This window comes from Dasypus novemcinctus, chromosome 8, assembly GCF_030445035.2.
Source record: "Dasypus novemcinctus isolate mDasNov1 chromosome 8, mDasNov1.1.hap2, whole genome shotgun sequence".
NCBI lineage: Eukaryota > Metazoa > Chordata > Mammalia > Cingulata > Dasypodidae > Dasypus > Dasypus novemcinctus.
This window is the reverse complement of record NC_080680.1, coordinates 105,950,063-105,978,030: the sequence shown is the minus strand read 5'-3', so window position 1 is coordinate 105,978,030 and position 27,968 is coordinate 105,950,063. Positions and strand designations below refer to the sequence as shown.

General features: G+C 50.1%; 2 protein-coding genes across 7 annotated transcripts in view; one reads left to right on the top strand and one right to left on the bottom strand.

Annotated features, from left to right (window-relative positions):
- Window positions 1-7,902, top strand: part of ZNF618 (zinc finger protein 618) — a 180,155-nt gene extending 172,253 nt beyond the window's left edge. For all 6 annotated transcript variants that reach the window (XM_004470128.5, XM_023592173.3, XM_058302509.2 and 3 more), the window contains one exon: window positions 416-7,902. In XM_004470128.5, the coding sequence (XP_004470185.1) occupies window positions 416-1,935 (1,520 nt within the window). In that variant the 3' untranslated portion in view covers window positions 1,936-7,902. The remainder of the gene's footprint in view (window positions 1-415) is intronic.
- A 3,073-nt stretch (window positions 7,903-10,975) lies between these two features.
- AMBP (alpha-1-microglobulin/bikunin precursor) lies at window positions 10,976-26,420 on the bottom strand. Its single transcript, XM_058302507.2, has 10 exons — window positions 26,201-26,420; window positions 24,774-24,916; window positions 23,253-23,329; window positions 21,825-21,938; window positions 21,238-21,339; window positions 20,455-20,501; window positions 13,470-13,548; window positions 12,229-12,396; window positions 11,735-11,908; window positions 10,976-11,101 (listed from the first exon to the last, which is right to left on the bottom strand). Exons 1-10 carry the CDS (start codon window positions 26,315-26,317, stop codon window positions 11,070-11,072), a joined length of 1,053 nt encoding a protein of 350 aa, XP_058158490.1. The 5' UTR covers window positions 26,318-26,420; the 3' UTR covers window positions 10,976-11,069.
- Window positions 26,421-27,968: the final 1,548 nt, after the last annotated feature.

Below are 27,968 nucleotides of genomic sequence, written 5' to 3'. Positions count from 1 at the left end.
AAGGAGACCAGGGAGAGGGGCGAGTGCTCTGGGGGCAGAGAGCACAGATTAGCAGCAAAACCCTCACTGGGATCCACCTTTCCACAGTTTCTTTTGACTTCTTTGCTGGCCCAGTGGCCCTTATGTTTATTGGCCAGAGAAGCAAGTCCCGTATTGAGGAAGTGGTCTGACCAGCTCTCTAGGTAGAGAACAGCGAGTATGTTGCTCACGTGTGACGTTCTATTCCTGTGCCCGTGAGAGGCATAACTAATTCATCCCAGAACTTCTGCTGAAGCTTGCCAGCCTCACCAGCTTGTGCACACGGTGGCATCTAGCCATCGTCCCTAATTCCAGTTTCCTAGAGCATCCGGCTGCTGCTAGACCCAGCAGCCTCGAATGCCAGCACTAATCATCACTCCCTTTTGTCTCCCGCCAGCCGCGACCAGCGGTTTAACCCCTAACAACAGCATGATCCCCGAGAAGGAGCGGCAGAACATCGCGGAGCGGCTGCTGCGGGTCATGTGCGCCGACCTGGGCGCGCTGAGCGTGGTCAGCGGGAAGGAGTTCCTGAAGTTGGCCCAGACGCTGGTGGACAGCGGCGCCCGCTACGGGGCCTTCTCGGTCACCGAGATCCTGGGCAACTTCAACACACTGGCGCTGAAGCACCTGCCACGCATGTACAACCAGGTGAAGGTGAAGGTGACGTGCGCGCTGGGCAGCAACGCCTGCCTGGGCATCGGCGTCACCTGCCACTCGCAGAGCGTCGGCCCCGACTCCTGCTACATCCTCACGGCCTACCAGGCTGAGGGCAACCACATCAAGAGTTATGTGCTGGGGGTGAAGGGCGCGGACATCCGCGACAGCGGCGACCTGGTGCACCACTGGGTGCAGAACGTGCTGTCGGAGTTCGTGATGTCGGAGATCAGGACGGTGTACGTGACGGACTGCCGGGTAAGCACGTCCGCCTTCTCCAAGGCCGGCATGTGCCTGCGCTGCTCGGCCTGCGCCTTGAACTCGGTGGTGCAGACCGTGCTGAGCAAGCGGACGCTGCAGGCCCGCAGCATGCACGAGGTCATCGAGCTCCTCAACGTGTGCGAGGACCTGGCGGGCTCCACTGGGCTGGCCAAGGAGACCTTCGGGTCGCTGGAGGAGACGTCGCCGCCACCCTGCTGGAACTCGGTCACGGACTCGCTGCTGCTGGTGCACGAGCGCTACGAGCAGATCTGCGAGTTCTATAGCCGGGCCAAGAAGATGAACCTCATCCAGAGCCTCAACAAGCACCTGCTCAGCAACCTGGCAGCCATCCTGACACCAGTGAAGCAGGCGGTCATCGAGCTGAGCAACGAGAGCCAGCCCACCCTGCAGCTGGTGCTGCCCACCTACGTCAGGCTGGAAAAGCTCTTCACGGCCAAGGCCAACGACGCAGGCACCGTCAGCAAGCTCTGCCACCTCTTCCTGGAGGCGCTCAAGGAGAACTTCAAGGTGCACCCGGCGCACAAGGTGGCCATGATCCTGGACCCACAGCAGAAGCTGCGGCCCGTCCCGCCCTACCAGCATGAGGAGATCATCGGCAAGGTCTGCGAGCTCATCAACGAGGTGAAGGAGTCCTGGACCGAGGAGGCGGACTTCGAGCCCGCCGCCAAGAAGCCGCGCTCCACCCCCGGCGAGAACCCGGCCGTGCAGGAGGACGACCGGCTCGGGAAGAACGAGGTCTACGATTACCTGCAGGAGCCGCTCTTCCAGGCCACCCCAGATCTCTTCCAGTACTGGTCTTGCGTCACCCAAAAGCACACAAAACTCGCCAGGCTCGCCTTCTGGCTCCTCGCGGTTCCAGCAGTGGGGGCCAGAAGCGGGTGTGTAAATATGTGCGAGCAAGCACTTCTCATCAAGAGGAGGCGACTGCTGAGTCCAGAAGATATGAACAAACTCATGTTTCTGAAATCCAACATGCTTTAAAACTTGACTTTGGGAAACAAAAGAAACAAAAAAAAGAAAAGGAAAGGAAAGAAAAAGGCAAAAACAGAGAAGAGAACATTAGGAGAAGGAAAAGAAAAAACACAACACTGTCACAAACTAAAGAAAAGGAATTTAAGTTCTAAACACTGTGGACCTCATTATAAATGCCCCCTGGAAACTTAAGTGCTTTTTTCAGTGTGTGTGTGCATGGGTGTACACGCCTGCACATGCACGCACGTGTGTGGACACACATGCCGTGGATGTGGGCAGTCGTGGGGCTCTGTGCTCACCTCCGGTACCGCAGAAGCCCTGTGCACGCGTGCACACACATACAACCCTGGTGCATGTGCCGTGCCCGCTCGTGGGCACGTGTGCAGTAAACGGGGTGTGTCAGGAAAGCTGAGGGTTTGGGAAAGAGGGAAGACGCTTCACCTCCTTTGCTGGGTGAGGGGGCTTTGGAAGACTCCGTTTTCAGGTGTGCAGCTTGGTAGAAGGCTGATGTTGCAAAATGTCCAGGCAGCTGAGATCTGAAGTGACTTGACCTCCCCTTGCCCCTCGCCCCACGGCCCCCCTTTGCTCCCCGTCCTTCTGCCCTGAGCCCCCGTTGCGCCTTGCCCCTCCCCAGCTGCTCTGCCGTAGCGTCTCCAGACTGCATCAGATGGACAGTTTCTGCACTGGATTTTCTTTCTTGTTCACCTTCAGGGCATTGAGCTGCTGCCGCCGTGACACCTCTTGGGTGTTACTGGGTAGCCGCCTTAGAAACACACCTATCTATCTCCCCAATCAGGAAAGGAGACTTGAAGAAGAGAAAGTTGACTTCTTGCTTTTTAATATAAGATAGAAGAGACATTTTTCAAAGAGCTATAGATTCCGTCTCCACTCCTTAATGATTTTTTCCTAACATTTTAGCAGTTTTGACTTTTTTTTTTGGTTTGGTTTTCAAATATGATTTAGACTCTGCTAGGAGGCACTGAATGTCTGTCACGTTCTGGAGGGTCTTTTTCTTCTGAGTTGCCCCTTTTGTTCCTCAAGTCACACTGTAAACTAGCTCATCTCAGTGGAATATTCAGTATGCCAAGGTCCAGTCCAGGGCGTTCATCTATCTGATCAGCCAAGACAACGACGTTGGCTGTGCTGTTTTGGAGACCAGGGGCGGGGGATTCACAGATGAGGGGTTTGGTGGAAGCCATAGGGGAAAGCACGTAGCTGAGGAATTCCCCCAAATGCAAGGGGAAGAGCCGCCCCCCTGGTTTGCCGTGTGCGGTCCTGCGAATGTCTGACCTCTCTACCCAGAGTGCATTACACTCCTCGCCACGCCACATTACTGACCCTTCCAGCTCAGCAGGGACCCCTGACTGCATGATAGTCATGTCCGCCACACCTCACACCTCCGCTCACGGCCTCCCTTCCCAGGACCCCAGGGATCGCAGTGGCACCGTCACCCACAGCCACCATGTGAGCCACAGACCTCCTTTCCAGGACAGCTGTTGAGATGGTGCCTTGTGGGCCGAATGGTTGATGTCCTTGGGGGTGACATTAGGCCACATTGGACACGAAGCTGTGAAAGATGTCTAGGTTCTTCTCTCCCATGACCCCGTCCATGAGCGGTTTAGGTTCTGTGCTCTCAGTCCAGATGCCAAGAGGGTGGCGCCCCATCCCCTTGCAAGAGGTGGTTCCATCAGGGTCAGCACTCATGCCCCTCACCCCCCACCCCCCAGTGAATAAAGTACTGGTGGTCCCAAAGTCTCCCGGTAACCAGAGCTGTGGGGCAGAGAGGGTGACGCTCAGGGCTTCAGCCTGAGAATACCTACCATCAGCAAAGGCACATTCTGCCATCCTGGGGGGTGGCGAACTCGGCTCCATCCCTTCCCAGGAATAAAGCATTACTCAACTGCAAAATACCTCGTCTACAAAAAGCACTGTACAACAGCCCTCTCCCCCCTGGGTCCATGGCAGGAGGGAGAGTCAAATGGGTTGAAAACTCAAGAAGGCTTAGGATCCTGGGCCCAGAACACTGTCCTTGGGGGCCAAGCCCACACACTGCCTCATGAGCATGGACCCAGCTCTTCCCTCTGGCATCTTGGACACAGTGAAAGAGAAATGGGTCAAAGTGGCCATTCCACGTTTGCTCCCGCAAGCCATGGTCTCAGGAGCCGCTGTGCACATCCTCCTGGACAAGTCCTAGGTATCTCCTCCACAACCTTTCCAACTAGGTTCAAACCATCGGAAGAGCCTCCGTCCACACTGGAGCAGGAAAGGGAAGTGAACTGGCAAGTAGCTTAATGTCTCTTCCTAGAGAGTTTGGGAGCATCAGCAGACTTTGCTCAGATCCTCGGGGGCATTCTGGAAAGTAGCTACAAGGTTGCTGCCGAGTGGTGGATAGAGATATCCATAGCCCGAGCCTTGCTGGGCTGCCAGGAGGAGGGGCCCATGACCTGCAGCTTCTAAGCACCCAGGAGCTGCCTGCCCTGCCTGAGTGATGGCAGCAGAGCCCTGGAGCCTGTCATCCCTCTATTTGGAGCAGACCCATGTGTCACCCCAGTATTGGACCAGTTAAGGAACAATTGGGCATTCCACTTCTTGCAAAGCCATCAGAGTACAAGCCCAGCTGTGCGTTTACCCAGCTCAACTCTCTCTGCCCTCCAGAAAGAAAACCTATCAGAGCAAGTGCTGCTAAACTTGAGGGGTCTGGTCATATGTTGTCACCTCATATTCCCCACTTCCTTCCTGCCACAGGCCAAACCTAAGGACTTGGCTTGCCTCTGAAGGTTTGCTGTGAGTGCCACTAGGCCCTCGGCCATCTCCTGGGGCAGCCTTGGTCAGGTGGATAATGAGGTGGCCGGCAGTCATTTCTCCCGACCTCTGGTTCCCCAGAAGCTGGCGTTGTCCAAAGGAAAGGCTGGACCAAGGTGCCCCCTCAGTCTGCATTCTCAAAGAGGCCATTGCCGTTAGCACAAATTCTGCTACAATGCGTAGCTTAATAAAAACCAAAAAGTCTCCCAGATCCAGCCTCTGGCCCCCTTAATTCCAGCAATATCCACCTTATCCAAATTCTAGTTGAGCCAAAGGATTGAAACCGGTTCTTCCAGTTCAGCCCCAGACACCTGACCTGACCTTGACTTCTAGACAGATTTGGTTGTCTGCCTCCGGATTCTGTGCTCTCTCTAGAACTTGCCACCACAGGCTCTTGGGGCCAGGGGCACCAGGAAGTGGGACCATTCTGTCGTTCTTGGATGGAAGCATCTCGCCTGGAGCTGTGCAGTTGGCAGGACAGAGGTGGTCTTTGTTTTGACATACGTGGACTTCAAAGGGGAGGTCGAGAAAACACACCACACCCCTGCAGTTTGTTTCCCCTCATCTAGGGTCAATTTGCTTCACCAACAAACTCGAGACTGAGGACTGGCACCACGGTAAGGGTTCTCCCGGCTCAGCCGAGAACAACAGTGCTGTCCATGCCACGCGCAGGGGCACTTGTCCTGAGGCGTTTCTCCCTGTTCCTCCGCCCAGGTCAACCAGCAGGCCGCCAGGTGGCATTTGGTAATTAGGAAACAAAACGGAGGCGCCTCCTGAGCAAAGCTCGTTCCCCCAGCTCCGCCAGGTTCGTCACGCATGGGCCTCCTGCACCATCAGCGAACGAGGAGATGTTGCCACCATCCCGCGCGACAGTTCTGTGATTGGCATTTGGGGAGGACCTCTTGGCTTGGAAAGGATGCCAGGGTGTCTTGGTGAATGGAGGGCAGTCCAGTGACACGGATGAGAAGTTCACGGTTCCCAGGACTCTAGGAAGGAATGCTGTTTTGACGTCAAATTCTAGCTGGGCAAGAGTGTCCTCCTGCAGTGTGACCCTTTATCTCTTGCACTTTGAAGAAGCACCAGAGAAGAGCTTGACAAGGCATGTTTTCCACTGTGAAGCTGAACCTCCTTTGCCTTGAGGAGGTCTCTATTCTTGAGCAAAGCCACTTGCTTGCCTCGATTTGGTCTAGCTAGAGGCCTTGCAAGGTGGGCACGCATCTCAAGCGAGGTCGGGTACAGCACGCACTCGGGGGGCCACGGGTTCACAGAGGTTTGGAATGAAGCTGGGACATGATAGGGGAGTGAAGTCCCATGAGATGGCCTGAAAGGGCACAGTACCCAAATATTGTCATCGTAACAGACGTACTTGAAGGGCCAGGAAGACGGGACGCGTGGAGGGCACGGCAGGCGGCTTCCTCCTGCCCTGTTGAGCTGCAGCACGTCCATTGCTTTGCCCCATTTTAGGGACGGGGCAGCGCCTCCATCTTTGGGGTGTATCTGAAGCAGGGCTCCTGGAAAGGCTGATGGTTTGGACTGAACCAAGAGTTGAAGGCTCAGGCTGCCCCTGGAAATAGAAGGGGAGCTCATGGCTCCCGTGTACAGCTGAGCCCGTGGGAGAACTGGGAAGGGGCCTGCCTGCACCTCTCCCCTTCACTGTGGCTAATGTTTGCTAGGCCAGTTATGGTGAACCAATGATAACGGTGTTTTTCACTCTTTATGTTTGCCTCCCAGTTTCCCCTTTCCAGGGATTTCGGGAGGATTGTGTTGCTTTTGTTGTTTTTCCTCTCATTTCGATTTGAGGATCGTGGTCAGTAGAACCCTAGCTTCCACAGAAAGAACCCTGTATTTCTATGAGAAGCACCTGCTCCCACTCCAAGGAGGGGCAAGACGGTTAGGTAGCTGTTGGATTCAGTCATGCCACCCCCCACCACAGGTGTCGCTTTAAAGTTTCGACTCGTGCAGAGGAGGAATTGCTGGGTTTGCAGGTGGGCGCTAGCATCACAGCCCACGAGGGTCCTGCCCGCCCAAGCGGGGAAGGCCCAAGGGACAGGTGTCCCCCTGGGCACCTTGACTCTTCAAACCAAAGTTCCTTAAAGGGGCACAGCCCAGCCTTGTTTGCAACCTCAGGGGCCTGGGATTCCTGAAGTCCAGGTTGGCAGAGGTGACAGGGCCAAGGCCAGCCTGGTGCCAGCTGGGCTCCACCAAGGATCCTTCCTCCCGCCCAGCCGTGGTGGGTGGGCTCCCACGCGGCCGGCTCCTGGACTGCCGTGGGGCTGGGCAGAAGAGCTGCACTGCAGGGCTGGGGGGAGGTTGGCTTTCAGACCTGGCGGGCAACGTGTCCAGGGAGATTCCCAGCCCACGCATCAGGAAATCATTTTGTACTACCACCCGGAGCAGAGATATTTTTTAAAAAGCATAAATTATTTTTAGTTTCCTGATCCTTTTTTTCTTTTCCCCGTAACTTCATGCCGGTGATTCGTTCACATCAGGTAAATCATAAGAAAGCCTTGGTGCCCCCTCTCTCTCCTGCCCCCCCACTCAGTAACCGCGTGCGTGCACCCCGCATCCTTTCTCAGTAGCTAAGATGTTCTAGGCAATACCATAGACACACCTGTGTCTTTGAGTGCAAGAAACTCAAGTCATCTTAAAAAAAAAAATACAAAAAAAAAAAATTTACAAAAAAACAAACACACAAAAAAAATATCTTTTTTAGGCCAGAGTTTTCTACAGGTATTAATGAATATTTTTCTTAATCCTTATAAGTTTTATGTGTTTAATATTTCTTAATACCGGTAGCATTAATTTATACTTTTGTAGCAACACAATATTTTTATAAACAGCCAGTGCTTGGCTAAAGTCTTCACGAGGGGTTTATGCAGGGACATCTTGGGGACCCTGTGTACCATGTACTGTATTTAAAAAAAAAAGTTACCTAGCGTCACACTTGCTGTGTTACTTAAAAAAAAAAAAAAAGTTTGCAGTCTCCTGTATCGTTGGTGTGCATCCAACAGCTCTCCAAGGAGTCAGATTGCATGGGGGTTGAGTTGACAGTTCTTGTGATACGTAAACCCCCGAGGCCAAACTTGAGGGTTTATTTAGGGTTTTCTGTTTGTCCTTTGGGCTTTTGTTTCAGTTTGTTTGGGTACTGTTTCTCCATTTACAGCCAAATCAGTTTCGTGATGTTTAAAACTTTTACTGATGTCAAATGGACGAAAGGGACAGGAAAAAAAAGGTTTTTACAAAGTAATAAAAATTGAAACTGAGCTGTTTAAATGTTGCTGTTTTTACCTGTCTGTTCTTGTCTGAAAGTGGGACATTCCCAGGGAGAAGAGGAAGGTTCTACTTGGTTCCTTAAATTGTCAAAAGCCCCAGCCCAGAATTCAGTAACACCCTCCCCTCTTCGCCCCCGATTCTTGCAGCATTATTTCCCAGTCGGTCGATGCCAAGGCAAAAAGACATCCTTTTAACAGTTAGAGAGGATCAGTTGCTTAAATGATTCCATGTCAGTGTTGTATTTATGGTTTTACAATAAAATGACCTTTAGGAAGATGGCGGTGCGTGGTGGTGTTTCTTGGGGTTGGGGTTGGGGCCTGCCTTGCGGTAGGGAGCGTCACACCTGCAGGGGCGCTGATGAGTGGAGAGGGACCAGAGGCAGGCTCCAGGGGGTGGTAGGGTGACGGTGCACCCCGGGGACACTGGCTGTGTGGGGTCGTGGCCGTGAATCCTTCGGCTTGTTTATTGCTCAGCCCCAGCCCCAGGCCCGGCCCAGCCAGCGTTTGGTAAATGGGGGGGGACACGGGGCCGAGGGAGGACACGGCCTGTCACAGGTCTCACTTAAGGAGCATTTAGCCCAATGTCTAATGCACACTTCCAAGTTCGCCCGGCCCAGCCGACATTGTTGGGCCCCTCAAGCCCTCTACCCAGCTTGGCCTTACGTGTGCTGGGTGGTTTTCTGTTATGTCCATGGCTTCTGCTAAATTCCCGATGGCGTCTGTGACACTAAAAATGTTCATCATGGGTGCCCTTGACAATGAACTCTGGGAGACCAGCCCAGGGCAGCCTTACCCCTCTGTAGCCTGGCGTCTTTCCCAGGACCTCACACTGCGGACGCGAGCACGTGGGTGACTTTCTTAAGCACAGTGAAACTGAAAGCAAGCTGGAGAGAGGACTCCGCCCAAAGACAAGGTGTCGCCTAAGTAGAGGGAGAGTGACAAGTCCTAAACTACGGCCTCCTGCCAGGACAGCCCTGTCCAAGGGGAAAATGGCCATCTCGTCAGCAAGGTAAGTGGGCAACACCCAGGCCCTTGCTTTATCCCCGTTCCCCAACCCAGGCCTGGGGGCTTTCTCGAAGAGGATGCGCTCCTGGGACTCTGAAAATAGCCCATCAAATTGAACGTAAAATAGCATGTAGAGGCTGTTAAAACTAGGCCAGCTCCCCAAAAGTCATGAACCCTCTAAACCATCCCTTGGGCAGATTTATGCTGTTAAACAGAGCGCATGAGCTTTCCCAAGAGCGCAGCTCAAGCGTGGTGGAGGAGTTCCCGTGCGGTAAGCACACCCCTCCAAGTCGCAGTCAAATACGGCGAGAGCTACCCCAGGGGAAGGGGCCAGCCTCTGGCTTTTAAAATTTTAAAGAAAAAAAAGATACAATTCTTTATTAAGCAGCAACATCTGTTTTTTAACTGAAAATAAATGTGAATGGCCAGTATCTTTAAGAGAAAATATGAGGTGAGATTAAGAACTAAGCAAATCTTCAGAGATAGGGCAGCCACTGTGCTAACAAGGACCCCTGTGCTTTTTTTTTTAGTGTTTTTTTAAAATTTTTTAGTGTTTTTTTTTTTGAAGATAATAGATCACAAAAAATATTACATTAAAAAATATAAGCTGTTCCATATACCCAACATCCCACATCCCCATTCCTCCCTCATCAACAATCTTTCATCATTGCGGCACATTCATTACATTTGGGGAATACGTTTTGGAGCACTGCTGCCCTGCATGGATTATAGTTTACATTGTAGTTTACACTCTCTCCCAGTACTTTCGGTGGGTTATAGCAGGATATGTAATGTCCAGCATCTGTCCCTGCAATGTCATTCAGGACAACTCCAAGTCCTGAAAAGGCCCCCACATCATATCTCTTCTTCCCTCTCCCTGCCCTCAGCAACGACCATGGCCACTTTCTCCACATCAATGCTACAGTTTCTTTCATTACTAGTCACGATATTTCTATAGTAGAATACCAGTAAGTCCACTCTAATCCATATTTTATTCCCCCATCCTGTGGGCCCTGTGCTTTTTTTAAGTGAAAAGTTTGAACAAGTTTGAAGGAGGCAGGTCACATCTGTGGGCCCTGGGCGCCCCCAGAGGGGCCGTCTCAGCTCCTCGGGCTGGTGGTCAGCTCCCTGGATGCAGGCCCAGGGCTGCCTCCCAGATTTTTAACCAGACACTCGCTTTTTCAATGAGCCATTCAGAACTGTAAAGCATCCCTTGTGGGCTCCCCGTCCACCAGGTAGGGAGAAGCCAGGCCGTTGGCTAGGTCTTTTGCTGCGGTCCAGAACGCAGCTGCTTGTCCTGGACACCGTGGGAATGTCAGTGGACTTGCTCCTTCTGGTGGGAATGTCAGTGGACTTGCTCCTTCTGATGGGAATGTCAGTGGACTTGCTCCTTCTGATGGGAATGTCAGTGGACTTGCTCCTTCTGGGGGAAAGGGCTTGAGTGAGGATCCCGGAGCGGGGAGCTCAGGCACTACCTGGAGAAGCAGCCATGGCTCCTCTGCTTCTGAGGGCTGGTACCTGAGGACGTGGCTGGAGTCAAAGTGAATCGTCGGAGGGGGCTCCGTGCTCAGCGCGGCCGAGGTCAGGGGGTTAATTCAGGCCCTGGCGGGCCGTCTGCCCTGAGCCCTGGGCGCGCTGGGGCACCGTTATGTCTTCCGACCCTGGTTCACTAATGATCCTGTCAGACCTCTCCCAGAGACGAGTCCCCCAGAATTTGTTCTTGTTTTCTTTTCTAGCTTTATTAAAACAAAACAAAATCCCACCTTATACTATCATGGAGTAAATAGACCTGTGATTTATGTTTCATAATTTGCACAGCCAATTTCATGTCCAGACGCTAGTTCTATTGCATTTCCAGTATGTACATGCTTCAATTCTGGGAAAGGCTGGAGGTGCCTCGTGCCCCTCCCTGCTGCCGCCCCCCCACCTCATTTATGCTGATGATGACAATGAACAGGCAGGACATGGAATGGCAGGGGTTTATACTTGGGTTTTATTTTATCTGAGCCCTGGGGTGCTGGGGTGGACACCGCTACCTGTGGCCCCCTGGCCTGCAGACCAGCTTCAGTTGGAGAAGCGCAGCAACTCCTCGTCCCCTGTGGACACAGAGAGGTTCAAAGTGGGGGGATGGGGGTCAACCTGAGGCTCATGGCTCGGGGGAGGGGCAGGGGATCGCTCAGGGAGGAGGGAGGGCAATGGGGGCATAGCAGAGACCTGGGCCTGGGGCCAGAAACTTCTGCTTGCTGTATGGTTTGATCGCCAACGTACATTGCACAGAATCATCTGATTGTTGGCCTTCCCTGATTTATTTGAGGTGACAGTTTTGCAGTGGGAAAACCAAGGCATGTAAATCTTCGATGGCCACTGTTCCTCAAATGCTATTACCCTTCTCTTTATATCGCCATGGTTGTTATTAAGAGCAGATGGCCGTAGCTGGGCACTAACTGCCTGCAAGGCACTGTGAAGTCTGGGAGGCAGGTACTTAGCACCAGAATGGGCTGCCGGGCTCCACAGTCTGCTCTGCACACCCTCTGCCTGCACCTGCCCAGGTGCCCTATCAGAGCTGGGGTGAGGCCCCAGGCTTGGCCCCACTTCACAGATGGGAAACTGAGGCCCCAAGTGTGGATGGGCTGGTCCAGAGCTCAGCTCTCCCACCTCCACCCCCTCCCCGGGCTCTCCCACTTGGCCCCCGACAGCCCCTGGGTCCCGCCTGCCACCCACAGGCCTACCGTCTCCAGGCACGCCACAGTACTCCTTGCACTCCTTCTCTGAGTAGAACTTGTTGCCGTTGCCTTGGCAGCCCCCGTAGATGAAGCGGATGCACTTTCCCTGGACGGCATCAAATGCCCAGAGCTCGAAGTAGGCTACGCAGGGGCCAGTGACTATGGGGAGATTGCAGGCCGCTGCCGGGTGGGAGGGAAACACCATGCATTGGTGATCCTTGAGACTGCTGACCGGCCACGCAGGAAATGGCCTGACCCAGGGGGCCCCGCTCATCAAGAACACCTTTCCTGTCCATCTTTTACGGACTGGGAAACCGAGGCCCATAGAGAAGATCACCCATAACCAGATGTGGAATTCCCTTAACTTCAGGAACCCTGCCCTGGATTCCAACATTAGAATGCCCTCTTGGGAGGCCAATCTGCTAGACTGGCAGATGGTTTGTCGGGAAGGACAGGGCCACGAGGGTGCCCAGGGCACAGAGGGGGGAGCCCACACTCACCCACAGTTCGGCAGGTCTGCAGACACTCCTTCTCTGAGAAGAAATTGTTGCCGTTGCCCAAGCAGCCACCATATTGGAAAGTCTCACAGGCCATGGACGAGCCGTTATAGAAATACCTTTTCATCATGCCCAGACAAGGACCTTCCACGCGCCCCAACTGGCAGGAATCTGGGGAGGGGCAGAATGCCAGCACACACCGAGCACTTACTGTGTACTCATCGCCAGGCAGGGCGCTTAATGAACTCATTAGTTTTCACCATTCTGCTAAGTGGATTACTGGCTCATTTTATAGTTGAGGAGAGTGACTCTCAGAGAGGTGAAGTGACTTGCCCAGGGTCACTGAGAGCCAAGATTCAAAGTCATGTCTGTTAGACTCTAATGCCTGTGCCCATTCCACTCCATGTCACAGGTAAGTTACCAGCAACCCCCAGACCCACTGTGCCTTGTGTTGATCTTGTCTGCCCAAAGACTCTGTAATAATAGTCATCCTGATACATTCCCCAGCCCCAATGCCAACCAGCCTGACTTTTTGCTGTGGTCCCACCTGCAAGTCTTTGCTCTCACCATATCCTGGTCTTAGAATGCCTTCTCTCATAAAACCCTTCCTGCATATCTGGGCACAGCAGGAATTTCCCTTCATCCCTGAGGTTTCCCTTCATCCCTTCACCTCTCCACCATCCAAGCACCCTTAACCTGGCCTTTACTGCTTGGGCCATCACTTTCTTCTTGGCTGCCCACCCTCCACTAGACCAGAAGTTCCAAAAGGGCATGGATAATTTGTCCCCATGACCCTAATGCCCGGCACAGGGCCTGGAGCAGAGCAGATTCAGTGTTTGCTGAGCGCCTCGGGGAGTGAAATGATCATGATCACTTCGTGCACAAAGCATCCTCACATCCTTCCCCACTTGCTCCTGCAAGAGCCCTGATGGTCAGCTCTGCAGACTATTACCCATCGGAGAGATGAGGAAACTAAGGCTAAGAGGCTACACCAAAAGGACTCTCTTCTCATCACTGAAATGAGAGTTCCTAAGCTCAAGGAAGATGCCTTATGCTCCTTTTCCCTTATAGTCCTGGGATAGTGCAGAGTAGAGGGCTCTTGACTTGATTTGCCATTTAGGCCCAGTCCTTGGCCCCTTAGTCAAGATGAGAAAGAGACCTCATAGTGGTGAGGATGGCCAGAGTGAGCCAACCATGGGCCCTTCCCCTCACGGTAGAAGGGGGTGAAATGATGTGGTCATTACCTTCTTTCTTGAAATCAGCACCTTGTTGCCCAGCCCCGGATCCCTCGTCTTCCTGGGGTAGCACAGCCCTCCGGGCTCTCTGGGGAAAGCAAGAGAAGAAGCTGTGGCAGGGACCTTGCTGTTATTGCTCACCTGGATCCCTGGAATTTCACACTTCGGGAAGCATAGCCAACAGACTCATCACTCATTCCCTAAGAGCATCAGCCCAAATTCCAGAATGAGCACCACAGGATGGATTTCTGGTCTGAAATGATAACCAGAACCATAAGATATAACAATTCTCCCATCCTCAACTTCCACTGAAATGCCCAAATTATATAATAGTGAAGAAGAATCCAACCCAGAGTCGGAAATCAGGGAAGGGCAACACAAAACAGTACAGGTCTAGTTTGCAGGAAGGGCAGACCAGACCACCAGTAGGTGCTTGCCAATGAAAAGCCATCCAGAGAGTAAGGAGAAGAAAGGACCAGTGACTGCCCCTAAAAGGCCCAGCTCTAGGAGTGGGGACTGCAGAGTAGTCAAGAAGGACTCTGGAGAAACTAAAGGAAGCAGAGAAACTATTTGTTAAATTTCAGAAAATCAATGTAATTAGGGAACTTAATAATATCAAATTAATAGTTAATTTTCTTTAATTCTTGTTTTCCAAAAAAGCAAACTTTATCTGGAAATGGAGTTTTTTTCATATAGTTGCACAAATAATTTGTGTTTCCTTACTCATATTTTTGTATTTAGGCTTAAATGTGAAATAACCTCATGTTACCTGAAAAAGTGTGATTATATTCAGTTAGATAATTGTATTTTGTTGTCACCTCTTCTGACATTCATGAAAATTGTTTTTGCTAAGCTTTCAAATTTGCAAAGTTAGTCTTTGATCCTAGGCATGCATTATTGAGCTTTACTTTTTATTTTTTACTATTAAACCATTTTGGATGCAATAAAAGAACTCTGCTGTAGATTTCACAGAGGCAGCCCCACCCAGCCTCATCTCTGGGTATAGCAGTGGTTTTGCTAGACTCCTAATAGGGCAGTTAAAGAAAGAATGTAGAGCAAAACTACCAGCCACCAGGCAGTGTTCCTGCCTGCCGGTGAGATCTGGAACTGGGAAATGTAGAACTATAGTAACCTTTTCCCTTTTCCTTTATAGTTGCAACGGAAAGCTGTAATATCAGGATGCCCACCCTTTGCCAGATCCCATCACAAGCTGGTCACATATAGGTCTTCCTTGGTGAGGGCAGAGGAGCAAAGAAAAATCCTGGGACAAACTAAATACTGCACCTGCTAAGGCAAATCAGATCGAGCTGAAGAAATATCCCCACTAACCATAGAGAGACACTAAGAAACAGGAGGAAACTTAAACCATCAATGAAGATCAAGATGATATTGCATCAATCAAACAGGAGCCAACAGTTGTGGAAATAAATAATATGAAAAAGTAGAAAATAATGGGAAGCAATGTTGTTGAAGTTAACCACACATTGGAGAAAGTAAACTGAAGTTTAGATATAGCAGGAAATAAAATCACACATAAAAATTCCAGGAAGGGCAAGCAATATAGAAATAATAGAAGAAAACTTTTCTGAGATAAAGATTTGAATTGTCCAATTATAAGAGCTCATAGTGCAAATTTAATGAAGAGCCCCTACCTGGACATTTCCTCAGGATGAAGGATAAGGAAGCTGGTGGCTCTCAGATTAAATGATAGCATTTAATGACAGAAGTCCCATAGCAATATCTGAGGTTTATAAGAGAGAAAAGTCTGTAACACAGGGATTCTTCATCCAAGCTGTTGACCATATGATATAACCACAGAGACATTCTCAGACATGCAAGGATCCAGAAGTTTGCACCCCTCTGCCATGTATCTTTCCTGAAAAAATTACTTGTACAACTATTTCTGCAAATACAAGAAAAAATGGAAAGTTAAAAGAAGTGATGGCGTGATAGTTTGATGCTGGATGGACCCCAGAAATTCATGTTCTTAGAGTTAATCTATTCTTGTGGGTGTGAATCTACTGTGGGTGAGGTCTTTTGATTAGGGTGTGACCCAGGATGAGTCTTAATCCTCTTACTGGGGTCCTTTATAAATGGGATGAATATGGAGAGAGACACAGAAACCCACAGAAGCAGGGAAAAAATCAGAAGAAGCCAGAAGCTGAAGCAACAAAACCTGGAAGAGAAGGGAAACCAGGCAGAAGCCGCCATGTGCCTTGCCATATGACGGAGGAGTCCAGGATTGAAGACAGCTGGTCTTCAGGGAGAAAAGCATTGCCTGATGAAGCCTTGATCTGGACATTTCCACAGTCTCAGAACTGTAAGCTTGTAAGTTAATAAATACCTATTGCAAAAGCCAATCCACTTTTGGTATATTGCATTCCAGCAGCCTAGCAGACTAAAATAGATGGTAAGCTATAAAGCCAAGAAAATATAATGATAAATGATAAATAACTGCTAAAATTGTTGTGCAACAACAAGTATAAATAATAAAAATAATTCCCAAGGGACAAGTGGTAATCTTTAGGAATAACTTTAACAAAAGAAGAACAAAATATATACTCTGAAAACTATTAAACATTGTCAAAAAGATCTAAATAAGTTGAAAAACATCGCATGTTCATGGATCAGAAGACAATATTGTTAAGATGTCAGTACTCACCAGTTCATCTACAGATTCAGCACAATCAGAATCCCAGCTGGCTTCTTTGTAGAAATTGACAAACTGACCTTAAAATTCATACAGAATTATGAGGTACAGAATAGCAAAAATAATCTTGAAAAAGAAGAGCAGAGTTAAAGGACACACCTTCCTGACTTCTTAACTCTCTGTAATGTAAGAGTCATCAAGATAGCATGTAACTGGCATCTGGATAAATATATGGAAATGAATTGAGAGTCCAGAAATAAACTCATACATTTTAGTCAATTGATTTTCAACAAGAATGCCAAGATCATGCAATGGGGGAAATAATAGTCTTTTCATGAAAAGGTACTAGGACAAGTGAATAGTCATATTCAAGAGAATTAAGTTCGACTCCTATACCATATACAAAAATGAACTCAAAATGGAACTAAGACCTAAATGTAAAAACAAAAAACTATAAAACTCTTAGAAGAAAACATAGTAGTAAATCTTCATGAATTTAGATTTGGCAAAGGATTCTTAGATAAGACATCACAAGCATGAGAAACATAAGAAAACATAGATAAACTGGGCTTCATTAAAATTGAAAACATTTGCACTCCAAAGGACATCAAGAAAGTGATGAAAAGACAATCCACAGAATGGGAGAAAATATTTGAAAATTGTGTATCTGATGAGGGACTTGTATCTAGAATATAAAAAGAACTCTTACAATTAATAATAAAAAGGCAAGTAAACCAATTTTAAAATGGCTAGATGATTTGCATAGAGTTTTTTCCAAAAAGATATTCAAATTGCCGGTAAGCACATGAAACGATGCTATGATCATTAGGTACAAAGGAAATGCAAATCAAAACCATAATGAGATACCATTTCACACTCACTAGAATGTATGTAATAAAAGTTAGCTAATAACAGGTTATGGGAAGGATGTGGAGACAACAGAACACTAAAATATTGTTGATGGGATTGTAAAATGGTGCAGCACCTTTGTAAAACAACCTGGCACTTTCTCAATTGGTTAAATATAGTTACCACATGACCCAGCAATGCCACTCCTATGTATGTGATCAGGAGAAATGAAAACATATATCCACACAAAAACTTGTACATGAATGATTATAGCAGCATTATTCATAATAATCAAAATGTGGTCAACCCAAGTGTCCATCAATTGATGAATAGATAAACAAAATGTGGTATATCCTTACAATGGAATATTATTTGGCCATAAAAAGGATTGAAGTATTGATACATGCTACAACATAGGTGAGCCTTGAAAACATTATACAAAGTGAAAGTATCCAATCTAAAAAGACCTCATATTACATGATTCCATTTATTTAAATGTTCAGAATAAGCAACTCTATAGAGACAGAAAGTAGATTAGTGGCGGCTTAGGGATAAGGTGGGCGAGGGCAATGGGGTAAGAGCAAAAGGTTATAAAGTTTGCTTCTGAGGTGATGGAGATGTTAAAAAATTAACTGTGGTATTGGTTGCACGTAACCATAAATGTACTAAAAATTATTGTATGCTTTACACAATTGAATTGTATGCGATGTAAGTTTTATCTCAATAAAGCTGTTTTTTTAAAAGAAGTAGAAAACATAAACAACAGTTTCAGATTATTGCCACAAAGACAGAGGTGTGGGAAGCCCACATTTAATGCTTATCAACGTGGGGGTGGGGATTGCCATATCTGAAGACAACTCTGAAGGGTGCTCCCAGCGTCAGAGCCCCCTGCCGTGTTGGCCGAGGGCTCCCTGCAAGGTTGGCGGAGGCATCGCAGGTCAACTTCACCCTCTGCCAAGTCCTGATTTCCTCCTTTCCCTTCCACAGGTGTTGATCTTAGGGAACCCAACTTAGAAGAAATCATAACTCAAGAAATGGAAGGAAATTCCTCTGCAGCTTCGAGCTATAGATTTACTTAATAAGAACAGGCATTCATTAAAACAAGACTTGAAAATGAAAGAATAAAACAACAGAATGAGGTGAAAAGAAAGAATCCAGACACACAACTGAGAAGCAAAATAACAATTTCCGAGCTAGTAAATACATTATGAATAGTAAGGGACACAACAGATGCTGCTAAAAAATTGAATGACTGTCATAGTAGAAACACTGGTGAAAATCACAGTGAATAAAGATGAAATAGACAAAAAAACAGAGATGGAAGCAATTTTACAGAAACGTAAGTATGAAAGGCAGTGAAGCTCCTGGAGGAGAGACTAGGACTTCCTGATGTAGCAAAGCCCAACAAAAGGAATGGAAAAAATTTGATGATATCATGAAGGAGATTTTCTCTGAAACACAAAAAGAAATTTAATCTGTAGATGGAAAGATTGTGTTCCAGGAAAATTTGATGTAGAATTCTCAAGACCAGCACATATCCTTGTAAGAAGTTGGCTTCAAGAATAAAGAAAATTTTTCCAGGCATCCGGGAAGAAAAATCTTATTGCCTAAAAGGAGAAGAAATGTCAGGTTGGCCTTAGGCTTTCCCACAGCAATAATGAGTGCTTGAGAACTATGGAGCAACATACACAAAGTTCAGAGGGAAAGAAAATAGGGCCCAAGAATAAGACACAAAAACAAAATGGCATTCAAGTATGAAGGAAATGGCAGACATTCTCACACGTGAAAGAGTTCAGGGAATAAACACCCACAGGCCCTCTGTGGAAACACCACCTGGCAAAGAAATTGGACTATAGGAGATAAATAGAAATAAATAACTCAGGAATGGAGAGGCTGTGGTCAGATTCATGAATCTAGAATCCATTAAGTATAGCACTACTACTTCTACTCAACAACTGTGAGATTTACAGAGACAGAACAGAATGAGAACCTTCATTTTTTTTTACTTCGATTGAATTTAAAATTAATACTTTTAAAAATTAAAAATATCTGTCATATCCCATTTAATAGCAGTACATCTATATCCATTCATCTTTCTACTCTGCCTTCACTCTGTCCTATCTGCTCGTGTGTATGTCGAGATTCCTGGAATAAAGTGAATGTTGATAGTTTGGGGTGATGAGCTTTTTTGAGTTTTTAAAAATTTCTTTATACTTTATTGTATTATTTTAATTCTTTACTCTGAGCATATAGTTATTTTACAAAAGCAGTGATACTTTTTCTTAAGCAAAATAGAAGGAAATACATAAGATGTTAGTGTTCATTCTATGTAGGAATAAGGACAGTTATTGCCTTCTTTTTGTGCCTTTCTGTATTTTTTTCAATTTTCAAGAAATATTTTTAAAGAAATGTGGGATATAAGTTACATATTTGTTGTGGTAGTTTGAGGCTTTTATGGACGACCCCAGAAAAGATCGTGTCCTTGGAGCTCGTCCATCCCTGTGGGTGTGAATCTATTGCAGGTGGGGCCTTCCTTTTGATGAAATTACTTCTGATCAAAAGTAGCAGGGCATGACCTAGGGCAGGTCCTAGTCTTCTTACTGAAGTCATTTAAAATGGGATGAATACAAAGAGAGGGGCCACAGAGACAGAAAGAAACCCCCAGAAGCTGAGAGTGAAAGACCCAGAGGCCAGAAGCTGAAATTTATGGAACATAGAAGCAAAGAGAAAAAGCCACTGGAGCAGAGAGAGAAAGCCACGAGAGCAAGAGTCAGAATCAATGGAACCGGGAGAGAGGAAGCCAGAAGCTGAAGCAATGAAGAGGAGAGAAGGGAGACACCAGCAGATGACTCCATGTGTTGGTCTTTGGGGAGAAAGCATTGCCTGATGATGTCTTAATTTGGACATTTTCACGGCCCCAGAACCATAAGCTTGCAACCTAATAAATCCCCATTGTAAAAGCCAACCCATTTCTGGCATATTGCCTTGGAAGCCTTTAGCAAATGAAGTTACGTTTATATATGTCTATGTTTATACATATGTCTACATATGTGTGTATGTGTGTTTAAAGTTAACTACCAATAGAATAAGATAGGATCTATACCTTTTCAAATAACCAGGAAAAATAGTGAATGACGCTTATCTTTATGACAAAAAGTAGGAAAATAAAGGCAAAGGGTAAGGAAGCCCAAAAAAGTAGGACTTGAATTGCTTGCTCTCAGGTTTGCTGTTTTGTAGGAAAATCAGTTGACTTTATTTTCATTTCTTGAGCATTTTACATCTGTTATGTGTTATACTAAGAGAATTCCATCTCAACCCTAGAAGGTTGAGGAAAGTGAAGTCCAGAAAGGGCATCAATTTGCCCAAGTGGGAGAGTCAAAATTGAGCCCATGCCCATCCTCCTCATTGACCCTGCCCACCACCACAGAGCAGGAGCTCCCTGTGCAAACCACCTCGTGGGAGAGTGTGCATGGGGTGGGAGGAAGAGGTACTCACCATGGACGGGGCGGACTCTGACTCCTGCTCCCCGGGGACACACTCACCTGGGTCACAGGACAGGAGAGAGGGGTGAATAAGACGACCAGGCCTGGGGGCCTCCTGGACTCAGGCTAGGCCTCGTGTCTTTCCTAGTGCTCTCGCCGCGTGCGGCTGGGCATCATGCCTGGAAATGTCCTTTGCCCCCCTCATGAGTGGCTCCACCCAATGGCCTGCTTAAGGTCATTCGCTGGAAAAGCGTCTGCTTGGTGGCTGCACCCTCATTACTGTCTGCATGCTCTCCACCCCTCCCCCATCACTTCATCCTCATCATCACAGATCTGCGGTAGCTAACATTCATGGCACGCTTATGAAGCACCAGCTAGAGGGCTCTTGTCCTCAACTGCTTTACCTTACTGACTCCTCAGAGCAACCTACAAGGTGAGCATGATTATCCCCATTTTACAGATGAGGCAAATGAGGCTCTGAGAGGTTGACTAGTTAGAAGCCACCCAGCTAATCTGGGCCCAGATGCTCTGACCCCAATACTGTTGCCTCCTAGGAGGTACCTATAGATTGTGTGGAGCTATCTATAGCCTCACTAAGATGTGGCAGTAGACTGAACTGGCTCTAGTGCCAGCTCTGCCAGGGCCCCAGCTCCTGTCTCTGGGAAGTAGGGAAGAGGGACTGCAGCTGCTCTTAACTCCAAGAGTTAGGGGAAGATCCCAGGGTGGGGCCATGTTCCCTGGGGGCCAGTGAAGGATGAGGAGGAGGTCAGCAACGTGAGGTCACAGTGCCATTTACCTTTGTCAGACAGGATGAAGATGGAGTTGCTGGGGATACCCACGCCCAGGGCAAACTCCCTGAACTCCTCCAGGAGGCTGTCCCGCAGCTGCGGCTGCCGCCCTGCAAGCGGGGAGCAGAGGAGGCGCCTGTACCGGGGGCCTGGGCTGCCAGGGCCGGAGGAGATGGTTTTGCCCAGCGGCTTTCATTTAGGGGAAGTCTGAAAACTATGGGCCCAGGTCCATGTCCTTGATATATGTATAACAAGATGGCTCCCAAGAGAGGAAGAGGCTCCTTCCCTGGGCTCTCGCCCATGTCTGCCCCCACCCCCCGACTCCCCATGCGGGGCTCTTTCCACTGATTCTTTTAAGGGCCTTGAGGTTCTGGAATTCTCTGGGTCTGGAATTTTCGAAATCAAAAGAGGACTGTAGTCAAACAGGAAGCTGGGCTCTTCCTCCTCCAGGGAGGTTAAATGCTTCTGTCACCTAATTGCAGTTTTGTCAGAAGAAAAAGGCAAAACTCTCTGCCCTTCCCCACCCCCTTTCCAGAAATTCAAGGTCTTCTCCCACCCCCAGCCCCCAGGAGCTCAGCTAGTTACAGGCCTTTACCATAGAGCTTGGCTGTAAGGGTGGGTCCATGGCGGCTGAATTTCTTGGTCAGAATAATGGCGTATTCATCATAGTTGGTGTGGACTACATAGGACTCCATAGTGACATTCCATCCTGCAGGGGAGAGGCAGCAGACCAAGGCGCAGGTGCTCAGCAGCCTCTTCTAGCCTGAGGTTCTTCACCTACTTTGCCTCTACCCGGCTACTCATCGTCATCTATCCACCCACCCCTTCCTTATGCCCATTTATTAGTTCATCCATCTTCAGTCGTTCTCTCCTCTCATCTATATATTCATCATTAATTCTTTCCCCATCACTTCATCCATCCCTCCTTTCACTACATCAATCCATAGGTTCATCTTCCTTCCTTCCTTCCTTCCTTCCTTCCTTCCTTCCTTCCTTCCTTCCTTCCTTCCTTCCTTCCTTCCTTCCTTCCCTCCCTCCCTCCCTCCCTCCTTCCTTCCTTCCTTCCTTCCTTCCTTCCTTCCTTCCTTCCCTCCCTCCCTCCTTCCTTCCTTCCTTCCCTCCTTCCTTCCTTCCTTCCCTCCTTCCTTCATTTTTCCTTCCTCCCTCCCTCCCTCTGTCCCTCCATCTGTCCCTTCCTTCCTTCCTCCCTTCCTCCTTCCCTCCCTTCCTTCCTGCCTCCCTCCCTCCTTTCCTTCCTTCCTCTATTAATCCATCAACTTATCTATTAGATGAGGAGTTCTTAACCTTTTTTGTTCCACAGACCCCTTTGCCAGTCAGGTGAAAACCACAGACCCCTTACTAAGCCCACACTATACTGTGTATTATTTTATCAATATATCACACCCACACCAACGTGTCCCCACAAGAATAATGTTTTCTTAAATTTAAATTCAAGTTCATTGGCCACTTGTTAAGAACCCCTATATTAGATGATTGAGTGATTGACCCACTTATCTGCCATCCATTCACTCTATCAGTCATTTGTTCATTCTCTTGCTCTTTTATATATCCATCCATCTATCCAAACATACATATATTTAATCCTAACTCAATTATCTGGCACATAAAGCATATTCAATAAGCATTTGTTGACTGAATGAATAAATTCAAGCCCAGATCCCTCTCTCATTTAGCACCCTGCACACTGAACATGGTAGAGGCTTAGGAAATTTTTTGTCCGCTGGTTGCAGATGCCTAACGAGACATGAAGACTGATGAGATCTTGCTATTATATTCAGCATTCAGCTCTGCTCATAGGACCATCATTCTAGTCTGGCCTTGAGAGAGAGGAAGAAAAAGGAGGAGAAAGAAGAATTTGGATAAAGGCTTGATGATATCTCAGCAAAATGGGAGGCAGATTATAGGAGGAAAGAGAACCGAGGCAGAAGGAAAGAGAGCCAGGGACATCAAAGTATTTTTGAGCAAAGGGGAGAATCTTGGGGCCTCCTTGAATCCCACTTACTGGATTTGTGATAACGGAATTTCCCATCAGTGCTTGTTTTCTCGTAAGTCCCCGAGATCTCTTCGCAGACCCCTTTCCTGGAAATGAACAGACCAGAAGGAAGGTAATCCTGGTAAAGACCGTGGACCTAACGTCCCACCACCGCCAGGGCCCTTAGCACTTCCAAGTACCCTGTTTAGTCTTTCTGCCAGCCTTGGGGGTAGGCAGGGAGCACCATCCCATTTTACAGATGAGGAAACAGAAGAAAAGGGGCTAATCCTCTTGGCAAAGGCAGAACTCAAACCCTGCTGCCTTTACCAAAGCTGCACCATGTACTGATGCACCCAAGAGTCAGAGTGAGGGGTACCCACATTAATTCAGGTGTTCTCTGGGTCTCTCTTGCCCCAGTTTCCTCATCTGTTAAGTGGATATAGTGATGGTTTCTACTTCCCCTGGTTTCTGTGAGATTTAAGTGAGATTGTATAAATAAGGAGCTTAGAGGCAGCACAAGATTCCTGTTAGTGATGACTGTGGCAGTGATTCTTATTCATCCACTTAACATTTCATGACCTATGTGCCAGGCCCCGTGCTGTGTGGGCCAACCTGGGTGAGCAGGACAGACTCCACCTCTCACCAAGCTGACGACTGAGTGGGGCTGGCAGGCTGGAGGGAAAGGGGATGGGATTGTGAGGGACTCGGGGAGCACAAAGGAAGGCCTGTAACCTGAACTTGGGGGTGTAGTGTGGTCAGGGAGGGCTTCCTGGAAGAAGTGACACAGTACCCAGGGAGGTGGGGAGAAAGGCCTTTCCAGAAGGAACTTCAGGTGCAAAGGCCTGGAGTGCAAGAGGGTGGAGGGTTCCAGGAACTCTGAAAGAAGGTTCCTTTGGGTGGGTCCTAGGCCACATGGGAGAGATGGGGGATGGGGGAGTGGTGAGAGCTGGGATGGGCCTGGCAGGCCACATCAAAGGACTGAACTTTATTTCCAAGAGCAATGGGGAGCCACAGAAGGGTCTTGAGCAGATCTAAATTTTCAAAAGGTCTTTCTGGTTGCTAGGTGAGGACTGGGTTGGATAGAAGGCTCAAGATTCGAGGTGGGCAAGAGTAGGGAGGCTGTGGCAAACACGCAGGCAAGGGAGGAAGGCGGTGTGGCCCAGGGAGGGGGGCTGGAGAGGGAGGAAGTGGGCAGCCTGGAGGGATTTTGGAGAATGGCCAAGGCTTGACGCTGGTTGCCCAGCCTCCCCTCCCCGCCGTGCCCCTGGCTCCAGGCTTCCAGCTCGGGCCCCTGGTGGGTAGAAGGTCCTGGCCGAGCTACAGCGGCCCAAGGTGGAGGAGCAGGTTGGGAAGCAGACGCGATGATGAGGCGTGGCCTCGAAGCTGTACATGGGACAGTCAGGGAGTCCTGGCGTTTTGGAGAGGGATCTGGAACCCTGAGGTCCGGGCTGGAAGCAGGGATCGGTGACTTTCCAGGACAGCGCCCTGGCTGACACCAGAGTGGGAGGGCGGGTCCCTAGACCCTCTCGCCCTCCCGCCCTCCCCACTCACCGCCAGCGAGTGCTGGTCGTGCTGATCTCGTCCTCCGTCGTGCCCTCTCCCAGAACCAGCGTGCTCACGGTCAGCCTGCCCTTCAGCTTCTTCAGCCACGGGCAGGAGGAGCCAATGGCCACGTTGAACCATTTGCCATAGATCTAGGACGCAGCCACAAGCTCTGATCCACCCCAGACCTCTGGAAGACCAAGCTGAAGTCCGCTCCCCTCCGTCCCCTCAACCATTGATCCTTTTAAGTGATCGTGCCTTGGGGTGCACTGGAGGCCAAGCACCCCCAAGGGAGGATGGAGCCCCAGTAGGGGACTCTGGGCATCAGGGCAAGCCCGGGAAGGAGACGCGCCGTGGGGTCCACCCAGCCAGGCCTTCCTCGGGTGGAGGTGGGGTCTGCACTGCTCACTTGGACGGGATCCAAATCCTCCCGCCCTGAAGTCATCAACCACTGCTGCCTAAAGCACAAGTCCTGCCTTGAATTTTCCCAGTGACGAGATGCTCACCACCTCCCAAGGCAGCCCAGAGCTCCGTGTTAGAAAGTTTCCTTTTTCTTGAGCGGAATCTGACCGGGCCACACACAACAAGCTGCTGCCTCCTCCTCAGAGAGGGAAAGAGCACCCACATTCCTGCCGAGCAGGCCAAAGTGCCGCGGCCCCCTCGCCCTCTGGGGCCACCGCGGTGTGCTGCCCCTCCTTGCCTCTCTGCCCACCCCCCTTCCTGATCCCTAGGAACAGCCACCTGACACGGGAACCAGAAGGGCCCGAGAGCCCCTCTGCTCCGAACCCCTCCCGCAGAGGCACAGACTGAGGTCCAGCGCGGTCAAGGTCTTGCCAAGGTCACCCGGTGAATCCCGGCAGCCCCAGGCCTCGGCACCCACCTCCCTGCCCCAGCCCCCGCTCTCCCTGTGCTCTCGCCTCTTCTCTGGTGGGATTCTCCCTTCTCCCCATGACCCCAAGGCAGTGGGAGCCGCCTGCCCTGTGCAGGCCCCAGACCCCCGTCTACAAGCCAGGCCCGGGGACTGGGGCTGCAGGACGGGGTAACGGAGCGAGGCGGGGGAGAGGTGGGCAGGGAGGGGGCCGGCAGGGAGATTCGTGACCACTGTGCCTGCGTGAGGGACACAGGGACAGCAGGAGCCGGGCCCAGCCTTCTCTGGGGTGGGTTTTCGTCAAAGCACAGACTCCTCCTGGAACCCTGAAGAGGACACCGCATGCGGGGACTGTCAGACAAGAGTCCTGCAGCACGGCGGAAGCCCAGAGGGGCAGCTTCGAAGTCTGGGCAGGACGGGCCTGGAGGGGCTGACCCCCAGGTCTGCAGATGAGGAGACTGAGGCCCTGCGACAGGCAGAACGGGGCCAGGAAGGCTCAGCTGCTCGGGACGCCCCCAGCCCGGCCACCGCCTCCGCCCCCCACCCCCAGGAGGCCAGCAGCAGTTACCCCGGAGAGGTTGAAGTTCTCCTGCACTTGGATGTCGTCGGGGGGCATGGGCGCAAGGTCGGCCCGCACGGCCAGGCAGGCAGCCAGCAGCAGGGGCAGGATCCCGAGGCTCCGCATGGCTCAGGCCTCCTCTGCGCCTCGGCTCTCACTCACGGGCTAAGTCTGGGGACAGAGGTACCACCACCTCCTGGCCCAGGACAGCTGTGCACTAGGGCTGGGGCAGGAGCCCGTGACCCCTGGGTGGGTTGGTGTTGGCCCTGCTCAGCCAGGACCAATCAGGGCCCCAGGGCGGGGTCCGATCGATCTTCTGGGGGCACCAGGCCGGGGTCAGCGGCACTCAGTGGCCAGGGCGGCTGTTTGGGAGGAAGCATTGGCCAAACCCGAGCAGGGCCCTGGTGCCGCCTGGGCTGGGTTCCGCCTCCAGAAAGGCTTCCCCAGAGACTTGTCACGGGGGGCAGCCAGGCGGGGGAGACAGGCAGCCCCTGGCCTTGCCGCTGGGGCAGCCCGCTGGCCCTCGCAGCCCTCTGAGTCAGCAGGACAACGCTGGCTGTGCCCATTTCTCACAGGAGAAAACTGAGGCCAGGAAGAGGAAGTGGCTTACTAGGGACCCACAGGGGAAATCCAAGGCAGAGCCAAGCCTGGAACCCAGGCATCCTGTCCCCAGACTCCCTTCTGTGGCCCCAGGCTTTCCAGAGCCCTTGCAAATAACAGAAGAAACAATCCTGCAGCTGCTTCCATCACTGCACACCTGCCCCGTGCTGGCCCCGTGCCGACGACTCTGCACACACCATGGCCTCGGAGGCATCCTCGCAGCACCCCTGGGAAGTCAGGGAGTGGGGTCTCCACCAGGGGAGGTGCCTTGCCCGAGTGCCACGGCTGGCAGGCATGGTGGCTGGCAGAGGCAGCATTCAGCAGGGACTGAGAGCGTGGGCTCAGGAGCCAGATTGCCCACTGTGCACTCACCGGCTCAGTGCCTTGGTTTCCTCCTCCATAAAATGGGGATAATAATAGCTCCCAGTTCATAGCACCCTTGTGAGGAATAGAGTTCAGATTTACGTGCAAAGCACTAAGGCAGCAGTTGGCACATAATCAGAGCCGTATGTGTTCATTAACTTAAAAAAAAATAAAATGAGAATTTTTTAAAGTCCAGGCCTGTTTGTCTCCAAAGTTCAAGTGTCATTGATGACGCCACAGGACTTCTCCATGAAGGTCTCTTCTGCTGTGGTCAGAGCAGCTGTCTTTATGTCCTCCCTGTTCTTGGCATGACATATTCCGTACATGCAGCAGCCTCCCTGTTAGAGCTGGGAACGGCCCCTCAACAGGTGGGCCCAAAAACTAGACCTCTGTCTGTGTGACAACCTGGGGGTTCACCCTACATAGGTGGCTGCATGAGCAAATGGTCTTTCATGCCCTTGCTACAAGCCCTATAAGGCCATGCATTTCTCCTTTATTGGTATCAGGGATGAGTACATTTCCAGTAAGTGTGTTTCCTTTGCTCTGTCACTGACAGCTTGGCCACTGATGACATTTCCTCTTTGCTTTGGTTGCCAGGAAGCTCAAAGCCATGATACAAGTTTAATCACAGCAACTGTCTCGGCTTAGGTTTCTGGGACAGTTATCATCCCTGTTGGCCACAGAGTTTCTCAGTCTTTTCTGCTTGGGAATGGGGGTGGCAAGGAGGCTGTGGAAGGAGCACCCGGATCTGGGAGCCAGAAGCCCTGACTCCTACTTGTCGTGCCTCTACCAGCTCTGTGACCTTGGGGACTGC